General features: G+C 34.9%; 2 protein-coding genes across 2 annotated transcripts; both read right to left on the bottom strand.

The window, feature by feature from the left end:
* Positions 1-569: 569 nt before the first annotated feature.
* LOC150038251 (NDR1/HIN1-like protein 12) lies at positions 570-1,473 on the bottom strand. The gene has a single exon (XM_090314647.1). It carries the CDS (start codon positions 1,335-1,337, stop codon positions 666-668), a length of 672 nt encoding a protein of 223 aa, XP_090170773.1. The 5' UTR covers positions 1,338-1,473; the 3' UTR covers positions 570-665.
* A 2,284-nt stretch (positions 1,474-3,757) lies between these two features.
* On the bottom strand, positions 3,758-10,651 carry LOC150038250 (protein BONZAI 1-like). Its single transcript, XM_090314640.1, has 18 exons — positions 10,383-10,651; positions 9,732-9,872; positions 8,655-9,038; positions 8,398-8,445; positions 7,910-8,058; positions 7,771-7,819; positions 7,405-7,461; positions 7,013-7,201; positions 6,787-6,921; positions 6,470-6,531; positions 6,261-6,363; positions 6,053-6,167; positions 5,685-5,761; positions 5,465-5,602; positions 5,197-5,361; positions 4,851-4,964; positions 4,377-4,473; positions 3,758-4,282 (listed from the first exon to the last, which is right to left on the bottom strand). The coding sequence occupies exons 3-18, from the start codon at positions 8,793-8,795 to the stop codon at positions 4,188-4,190; spliced, it is 1,734 nt and encodes a 577-aa protein (XP_090170766.1). The 5' UTR covers positions 8,796-9,038; positions 9,732-9,872; positions 10,383-10,651; the 3' UTR covers positions 3,758-4,187.
* Between the last annotated feature and the right edge of the window lie 213 nt (positions 10,652-10,864).

Genomic DNA, 10,864 nt, shown 5'->3' with positions numbered 1-10,864 from the left:
TATCTCACTAATACCATACCGGATATTATGCATTTTGGTAGCACCATTTCCAGATACAAATCATGCTAATGCTAAAAGAGTTTTGAGATATTTGCAAGGAACCCAAAAAACATGGACTCAAATAAGACCAAGAGAAAGATTGAAAATTGATTGCCTAAACTAAGAGTGGTTGGGAAGGTTCCTTGACGATTGAAAAAGCACTTCAGGTTATATGTTCTATTTGGGTTCTCATGAAATATCTTGGAGTTCAAGAAAAAGAAATTGTAGCCAAGCAGAATATATAGCTACAACTGAAGCTGCTTGTGAAGCCATTTGGTTTGGGAGAATCCTAAGAAACAATCTTCAAGGAAAGCAGGTAGTACCAACAAAAATCTTCTGCGATAATATGTCAACAATTTAAGGCAATGACCAGGAATCATGCAAACACATTAAGTTATGTCATCATTATATTAGAGATTTGGTAAGCAAAGAAGTTCATCAATTAATGATACATCCACCAAAGTTGTTGCGTGTGCAGTCCACGGATTACAAAAGCTTCCAATTTTCAAATACATAAATTGAGGATGATATTCAAGAAAAGCAAAAATAAGATCCACAAACTGAGAATTAAAGCAAGCTAAGGTTGAGAAAAGATAAAGTAAGCATTATTAGTTAATTATGAAAAACTAAACATCAACTTTGCAAGCGGGAGAAGCAAGCATGGGAAGTTGACCCACCAAGCCTCGTTTCACACCCACCAACACATCACATTTCACATATACCGCATAACGTCCAGTCTTTAGTGGGCCAGCTTTCCATCTTAGTCTACCCAACAACACTACTCTCAATCCTAAAACTCCAATTGCTTGATCCGTTACTAACCCATTTGCCACCTCCAACGACACTGCCACTGCCCCACCGCCTAGTACTGGAGACATCGCAACTGTGCTCCGCTTTTCGTGAACCAGCGGAGGCAGCATCACCTGTGACGTTATCTGCTGGTTCCTATACGACACAAAGGCAATTAGTCTGTCATAATAAATAGAAACTCGCCTGTTGGGGTTCCTCGTAACGATTGTGAATTGCATGGTTGTGGACAGCAGGGGCAGAGATGACATGTTGAGGTCGTATATTGCGGCTCCAACCACCGTGAATTGGGGGTGAATGGGGCGGTAGACAAGCCATAGAGTGAGTGCTACGACACCAATTATGAGGAGGAAGATGGAGATGCAGGCGCAAACAGAGCGGCGAGTGCTTTTTGAGTCGTATCGGGACGAGAATAATCTTGCTCTCTTCTTTTCTTCTTTCAAATCCCTCTGGTTATGGACATCATCTTGCTCTTCATTTCTTTCCGCCATGCCTGGACTAACATCCAAAGAGTGAGGGTTTCCTAAAGAAAAGTCCGGTCTGGTGCTGTTGTTACCAGACAAGGACTATAAATATCAGGGGAAAAGTTAAATATAAAAGAACAAGGATCGATACTTTTGTGATAAAATGAAATAGAAAGTAAGAAAAAAGGCGGAAATTTTGGGAGAGAGAATTCGGAAAATCATTCTTGTATTTAATTTTAAAAATGCTCAAGGGGAAAAGTTAATTGTGGGAATAAGGATCAATACTTTTCTGGGAAAATATGGAATAGAAAGTAGTTAAGGGGAGAAAAAGAAATGGGAAGAGAATTTATTCCGGAAATTAAATGTTTACATACATGTAAATATGCTCCATTGAAAAGATACTCATGGTTAAAGTTTCATTCGTAACTTTTAACTTTTCTATTAAAATTTTAACTCATTTTAGTGCTATAACATTTTTCTATCTAATATTTACGTGTTGCATACATATTTAAATGGTGAGGATCAAAATGGTTTTCTTTTCTTTCTTGTCATAATATAAAATCGATATTTTAGGATTTGAGATATCAAAATAAAATAAATTTGAAAAGTTGAAGATAAAAAGTGAACATTTTAAAGATCCGAAAACAGGATAAATATGTAAGAAAATTTGAAATGGGACAAATTAATCTGGAATACTTGTGCATGTAAAAGTGTAAGGTGGCCGTGTTGGCTTGTTTACAGATGTGTTAGGTTTTGGAGCATGTGAGTTGGATTGTATAACTTGAATTACATTTAAATGGCAGGCTAGTTAGAGCCCACACGTCTCCACTAGATGATGCTGTTTAACACGCGTTTCTATTCTCGCTTAACAAACGTCCGTCGTAACTTGAAGAGAATTCAAATCCTGATGCTTTTGGTTTTACTGTTACTACAAAGCTAGCTAACTATCAACGCCTCTATTTGCCTTTTAGCGAGCCATATTTAGAATAATTGAAAAAGGATTCAGTTTTTCAAATCATTCATTTTTATTTGAATATTTTTGGTAAAAATTATTAAAAATACACTTTAAAAACTATCTTGAGTACTTTTCAAACACTTCCATTTTTTTCAAAATAACTTACTTTTTAAATTAAACACTTGAAAGTGCATTTCAAACACATGCTTAATCTTTAGATTGAAAATTAAGATCATTTGATAACGTTTCTATTTTCTATTTTTCGTTTTTCGTTTCTTTGTTTCTAATCTTCTATTTCTTATTTTTTTTAATAACTAAACATAGGAATACATTTAGCAACGATTTCTGTTTCTAATTTTTTGAAAAAAAAGAAACATAAATAGAAACTTGTTTGTTAATCCTTTCTTGTTTCTCATTTCTTTATATTTTTTTCTTAACATTTTCTCTTATTTTATAGTTTAAATATAATTTAGTTATGTAAAATAAAAAAAACATATAGCATAATTAAAATATAAAAAATAATTATTAAATATTTACATTATTAAATATATACAAGTCTCATTGTAAGACTAATAACTAGAATATAATTGTTTCTATCAATCATATGTTACTAAAATTTAATTTGCAATATTATTTTTCACTCCAATCATTTTTCTATTGTTGATTCAAATCCAACTTAATTATATTATTATGTAAATTTTAAAATATTAAAGTGAACCTAAATTAATTTCTTAGACAAACAAAATGTTTATATTATAAAATTCTAACTAATTTTAAATGTACCAAAAAAATAATAATTTAAATTTTAAAATAATATATAAATATACATATTTCAAAATTTAAAATTCAAAATTCAAAAAATATTTAAATATACATGTTGAAAATTTAAAATTTGAAAACTAAAATAATATACCAATCTAAAATATTGAAAGAAGTAAAATTTAAAATTAAATTAACATATAAATATTAAAAAAATGAAATATAATAAAATTAATATAAAAAAGAAAGAAATAAAAAAAATGACTACACCGGATGTGAATTGTGAAGCTCAAGGGTGAGCTAAGGCACGCCTGACAAGCCAAGCACCATTTTTTATTTATAAAAGAAACAAAATAATATAAAATACAAATGAAATACAGAGATTTTTCTTTTTCTTTTCTTTTTTTTTTATAATTTCTCAAATTTGATAGATAATGATTATCAAATAAGTCAATTTTAAGTGAGAACTAGAAACAAACCAAAAACGAGAAGGGATCCTAAACAACCACTCACTTTATTTGACATCAAGTTGATTAATAAAAAAGTGATTTCATACGTTAGTCGCTGAATTTTATATTAAAAATACATCTGAACTCTTTGTTAAAAGAAATCTCAACTTTAAATTCTCATTCATAACGACCTTGAAAAAACAGGCAAAACTAATTTGATTAAGATATTAGTCCTCGACCAACAAGAATTTCGAATCACACCTTTTTAACTAAAAGAAGAAAACTTAGTTTTCTCCGAAACCTTGACGATTCAGGCAAGTCCGGAGGTTCAGTAATCCATTCATTGAATCCACAAATAAAGTTCCAATGCACAAGATATGAAACGAAGATATCTCTCTAATATTCCTTTCAATTCTTTTATCGAATCAAAGAGTAAAAGACATGGTATCACCTATCATATTCTCTAGAATAGAGAAAGGATCCTTGGCACATCTAAAAGCCAATAATTACTCGAGTAAACTTCTGTCCCCATCGGAAAAACGCCAACCACTAAACGGATATACCCACTCATCGGTATGAACACTGACTACAGATAAGTTTTTAAGCTCGGTGCGACATTGCACAACTGCCCATTCATTCCAACTTAATTGGACCAACGATGACAACACAAATATGTGATTTGATATGTCGGGCTGTTTGGTACGATGTGCTTGATCACAAATTTGGTTGAACATCTCTGCTTCGAACATAGGTCAGAAATTGATGAGGTATTTCTGCTAGCAGTGCTTGAACCATAGAAATCCCTCCATCTATAAGTAATGTGTTAGCTACATGCATGACAGGAGTTCACCATATATATCATATCATAGTTGGATCCAAATTTCATTTCAGAGAATCACTCACCCTGTACATCCCGAAATGGAACAAACTGGACTATATCTCGTGAAGCAACACGTCCAGTTGTACTTTCAAGTCTCTCTCCCTTGTCCGCATCTAAAACCTGCAGTGTTACAATAGAATTAGCTCCGATATAATGGGGAATTTGAAAAGAGACCTAACGATCCAATATAATTATCAGGAAGGTTGTAACTCTGATTTAAGGTCTTTGGGTATTTGGAAATACAATTAAATAACGTATAGCACAACAAAACCGAACTAACCTGCCCTAAGCCTGAACATTTTCTTGTTTGAGAAATAAAAACAGGTAAGATAAACAAACTGTGAGACAACCAAAATTAATAGAAACAAGTGAACTCCCAGCTAGTAAAATTATTTTCCTCGTGGCTTCTTCACGCCACAAAGTTGTTAACAACCAATGGTGCTGAATGCTGTATACATAAATCAGTTGACAGGGGGCATAATAAGTAAATTAGATACCTCCATTTCTTTAAAGTCGGCTCCACCCACTCCAACAATGAGAATGGACAGCGGCAGATCAGATGCCTTCACAAGAGCATCTTTAGTTTCTTGGAGATCGGTTACCACTCCATCCTACAGATAATAGGGCATCAGAAAGAAAATTACAAAACCTTGATGCTTATACAGTGGCATTTTTCAATATTCTCGGAAAAATAAATATATGTAACATGGCATCATGACAAGTAATAATGGGAAACTAGGATAAGATGTTATTCATAATGCTTAGCACGCACAAAAAAGGAAAAATTGCGATTACTACAAATTTACTGTCCAAAAACACTTGTAGGTGGTTTTTTGCTCTTACAGTGATTATTAGCAAAACAAAGTACTTCCGCCCACCATTTGCGAGAGACTGACTGGCAATTAATGCAGCATTGTTAATCACAGGCCCAAAAAGAGTTGGTCCTGCAAGAGACACATTATGGAGCGCACTTGTATATGCCATCAAAATTCCTTGAGTTCCTTCAACCTAAAAGATAACTTACAATTGTTTAACACAGAAGCACGTTGAATTTGGCAAAATTAATATCCAGGGGAACAGAAAGTGAATTTGTATTATGCAACCGTTCCACCTCGCAGTAGTGACTACTTCCATTCAGGTTGAAACAATGAGAAACTGGACCGTCAATTGGTCGTGCTCCAAATCCCCAAGCAGGAAAGCGTTTATCTGTGTCATAAAACTGCAACACCTCTCCAACTTCTATGATTGCCTGAAATAGTCAATAGAGTAGATCCCAATCAAATAGGAAAACTAAAAATTTGTGAGCCCCATATCAGGTGTCCATTGCTCACTTGCTGGTATGAATTTGGCCGCCCTGAAGGATCAATGAAATGCAAGGAATCACGAAGGCGAGGGTTTCCATTTGAAGCTGAAAGACAACCATGGAAACTAGATGGTGAGAATGTAGCGCAAAGCTACATGAAACAGATAGTTCAGTTCTGCCAGCTGAGGGGGGAAATGGTGAGTTAAATTATAATGCAAACAAACTGCTAAAAACCAAGATGACTACTTGATATGCATGTTGAAAAAGTATGCTTTAGAAAAACACTACCATCAGTGAGCCATCTGACAAACTCAGTAACTAATAATTTCGAGAATAAAAATTTGTAGTAGTCTAGAATTATGATTTTACTGTAAAAGAATACTAATAAATAACAACCTGTGAAATCGACAGCCACCATGAAGCTCATTTCATAGCCACCAGCCAAGTAATCAAGGAATGTTTGTTGGACGCTCTCAGAGAATTTGTCCACAAATAGCTGGCTTTTTAGTACCTACAGTGGTATCAAAACTCAAATAAAATCGACTGCAAAAACCATGAATTAAAAAAAAAAAAAATGTAGGTCATTTGGAGTTCTATTTTAGACTTTGTTATGGTAATCATGTCCAGCAGAAGGAAGTAAGAACAGATTATCTCCCTCCCCACTAAAAGAAAGCTTCTCCAACTCCACTAGTGTTTTTTGAACTTTTCTGATAAGCAAGTAAACAGAAAAAGTCACAATGAAATACATGAACTAAAAAACTCATGGAAAATTGAGAAAAGAAAATGCACATGAAACATAATCTCTCTATTTACCCAATCAATTCGTGCTTTCCATTGCTGTTGAAGTTAAAACACTCTATTATTAAGGGGCTGTCCTGCAATTAAATACACAAATCAACAAGAAAACAGAAAATCAGATGCTCTCTATTGTTCAAACCTTAGTTTCCTAGAAAAAAGGATGATTTGCACTCAGAATGATAAAACTCAATCTTGGACTACCAATATGACTCTTGGGTTGTAAAGCACATGATGCACCAACTTTCAAACTTCTAGAAAACAACTTACAGATGAACTGCAATTATCGGAGGGGAGGGGGTCATTTCTTAAGTGTCCTAAGGGATATATTGTACCTTGCTTCCAACTTGTTGCATATTCAAGAATACAGGCTTCCATGTGGGATTCAAATCATTCTTTATGACTTCAGTTTTGCAAACCAGAATTGAGCTCTTACTCTCCACAATTTTTGAAATAACCAGAAAAGGGTCCTATACCATGAATCAGAAATGCAATTAACATAATTCACATTCCTTTTACAGATACCAAAAGAAAATGAATTAACATCTCAGCACTGCATACAATTCTTGAGAAGAGATCCTTGTGTTCCAAGTCTGAACACCTAAATATCATCTCTGTTGTTGTTTTTGAGCTAACACACTCCTCAGCATGAATGGTAAGTTTTCCACAGTGGTGTGGCAGAGTAGAGCTGGTTGAATCTTCTCTATATACAAGATCCAATGTAAGTGACCTGTCTGATTGGGTAACTATCTGCAAGATAGAAAAGGCTAGTGATGAACATATATCTGAATACAAAAACTACATATTCACCTTAGATTGCAAATTATATCCTTCTGCATTGCAACGGAAAGCATACTAAATATTCAATAGCCACATTCAACATAAAGGACTCAAATCATATGCAAGTAAATACCCAGCATGATAGAATATGCATTTTAAACTACACGCAATACCTCAGATAGTACACAAGTTGCTTCACCAAGATATTCCTGTTCATCTAGCTTCAGCATCTGCATGATTTAAATTATCCATCGTTAGCAAAATCTTTTGGTATATAATTACGATGTAGCAAGATAAAGCTTTTATAACAATCTGTTTGGATAAAAACCAACATCAAGACAACAAAGTTAAGGATTGATATCCAGTAGGGATGAGAAGATGGGGATGGGGTTTCTGAACCAGATATCACATCGGTCTTCACTCTTGAGGGTATCGGTAATACTGGATCTACTATTTATGTGGTTAATTAAAAATCTGTAGTCAAAATTAACTTTATTTGGCAAGGATATGCAACTATACAAGTTCTCGTGGATGCCTACCTTTACTTCTAGGTTTTGATATTGTGTATCCACGTCATATACAAAAAACCTGTCATAACAGATTAATGCTTTCATTATCATAGCTCCAGTAAGATGTATCTGATGAACTAGAGATAGCAAAATGACGATTTAAACTTACACCAAAGTTTGCACAACCTCAAATTGATAGGTAATGTTAAGCTTATGGATCCATTTTGGATTTAAGGAATTTTGAACTACTTCTGTGCGTTGAAGCTCTTCTAGTGTTCCGTCCCTTCGTTTTGCATAAATAACCAGCATTGGATCACTCTGAGGAAAATAAAATTTCCGATGAGAGGTTTTTGGGGAAAGAATGGTATCAATAGATGGATGGGTATTAACAATAACATTAACAAATCCAATGTAAACCAAACTTGCAAAATAATGTGACTTTTGGGTTAAGAGCTCCAGAAATGGAAGTAATTCAGAGACCTGATTCTATCTATTCACTCAGTCTAGCAATGAAACATGAAAGTACTACAACATAAACCTTGTAAACTATGCCTAATATATGAATGTTGTTCTTTCAAAGGAATAAAAGCCTATATCTTGGATGAAAATCATTATCAGGATGTACAGTCTTTCGACATCCATCAAAGAGATACCAACCTTGGAGAATACATCACGGTCGCGCAAGTTAGATGCAGAGAATGAAAGCTGCAATTAGAAGAGGAGAATATGAAGTTAAGAATAAGCAACCATGACTACATGTCCAGCAAATCTAACATGTATAACCCATAAGAGAATAGAACCCAATAGGGAAAGCAACAGAGTAGAAAGGTAAGGGGCACTAAACAAATGAAGGATAGAAATGGTACAGCCAAATAATTGAATTAAGCAGGTGTAAACAGAAAGGGGAAGAGAACCTCAATCTGGGAATAGAGGCCCCGATAGCCCCGAGACAACAAGAAACAATCTATGGCAACGTTGGAAGTAGTACTTTGGGAGAAGGCAGTACCACCAACGGCAGACCGGCCAGCGGCATCGTTGGAAAAGCAATTACCCATTGTCCAAAAGTAAGAGCCGAAGGTTGGGGAGGTGAGGGATAGCTGTCTCCAAAGTCCAAATCCAACTGATCGACACAACTGTGCTACAACCAAAAATTAATAACTTCACATATCATAACCTCAGCTACACCAGTGATATCCATATTCCATTGGTAATGCTCACGACGCCAACCTCTAGTCATCCTCTCATACCACCAGCATTGCCCTACAGCAAACCATTTCAATGGAAGGGACAATGATTTGCTGGACAGAGAAAAAAAGATGGAGATCAAATTATGGCATCTCTACCTGGATACAGAGATAAATAAGTTGACATATATTAAATTTTCACACACATGGTCAAATTCAGTCTATAACATTAATTCATTAATACACTTGGCACATAAAGAAACTTCTAAAGAATTGTAAAGGTAATAGTATCAAATGATGCCTAATTAAAATAACAACATGAATGAGATAAATTAAAACTAATCTCCATTCTTTGTAAGCAAATATGACTACTTTATTAGCCTAGCCGACCATGCTAACTGAAATAACCATCTATAAAAAGCCAATGTACTAGAAGCACACAATTAATAAATTGATTGGCAATGCAAAACAAATCAAAGGTTTCATGATTCCTAGTATTAAAATGTTCAAGAACAGACTTATTTGAACTTCTCAAAGGAATTCGTAAGCTTTATGTTGTCTCTACTACGACTTAATTTAAGTCAATAACGGAGGCAAAATGGATGATAAAATAAAAGGAAAAGTATCAAAGAGAGCATGAAAGAAATAAATAAGAGAGTGATACTTTGATAGGATTCATGTTTAATTCAGAAGAAATACATTTTGATGTTTCTTTTCAGAAAAGAAAAAAAAGAAAAAGAAAATATAGAGTCGTCCAATCAAGTAGTGGGTGATAACAAAATATCTTGTTCTTTTTTTCTAGACCACCTATGACTTTGACTACAGCTCCTTCAAAGTGTGTCATAGTGATCACTCTACTTTTGTGTCTGGCAGTAATCAAAGCAGCAGCTTCACTGCAAACATTCGCAATGTCTTTTCAGCAAATCCAGGAGTCAGAGCAGCAAGTCTCTGCGAAAAATATGATGCCTCTTGATCAAACTATAGCTTATTTAGATAAATTATAAAGAAGGAAAAAAAAAAAAAAAAAAAAAACTAGTCACGTCCTTTAATGTCAGGTTAGAGAGCCCAAGGCACAGAACACAACAAATCAAACAGATGGAACATTTAGGAATGCAATAATGGAGACATGGAAGAAAAAAGAAGACCCTAGAGAAGTCAATGACGATATAGAGATAGCGAATAAGACCCTTCTGAATTGTAGCGGTGGTTGCTAAGGAAGAAAGGGAACGAAGACGCCTTCGATACTGAGCATGGTAAATTGCCTTATTGTCGATCGGGCGGCGGAGTTCAGACTCGTCCTCTTCCAAGGCTTCCCACGATCCATCATCCGCATAAGTCCTTACAACGCAGCAAGTTAGCCATTGGCATCGTCTTCTTCATCGGCTTCCTCATTCAATCGCCTATTTTCGCCATTGTACAAGATACAAGAAAATAAATAAATAAGAGTATGAATCTGACCTTATTTTTAGCATTCTTATCCGTTTTAGCTAAGAACTTCACCAGCAACGGTAGCTAACGACGAGCGAAATCTAGGGCTAAAGAACTTCACCAACGGCGTAAAAACTAGTGCTAAGAACTTCACCAACCACGCGAACTCTAGGGCTGATGAGGACAAAAAAATCAGAAAGGGGAGAAACCAAATCGGGGAGGGAGAGGGAGGGAAGCTAAAGGAATAATTGTATAGAAGGGCAAACGAAGGCAACATTACACTGTTAGACCCATTTTGGAGGGCTACGATTAGAAAGGGGAATTCGTAGGGATGGTTCAAATTTTGACGTCCATTAGAAATTTGACCCACTCTTTAAAAACGTTGAAATTGATGTTCTAATGATGTCAAATGTGAGCAAAAGTACTATTTTAACTCCAAATCACGTGTGAGACCAGATGTAAAATAGATTTTTCGTTCTTTTCTCTTGTTCCTTCATCTCGTTCCTCTCACT

Source organism: Benincasa hispida, chromosome 1 (assembly GCF_027475165.1).
Source record: "Benincasa hispida cultivar pf3 chromosome 1, pf3_genome.v1.1, whole genome shotgun sequence".
NCBI lineage: Eukaryota > Viridiplantae > Streptophyta > Magnoliopsida > Cucurbitales > Cucurbitaceae > Benincasa > Benincasa hispida.
The sequence above is the reverse complement of the archived record's forward strand: the minus strand, read 5'-3'. Positions and strand labels throughout refer to the sequence as shown.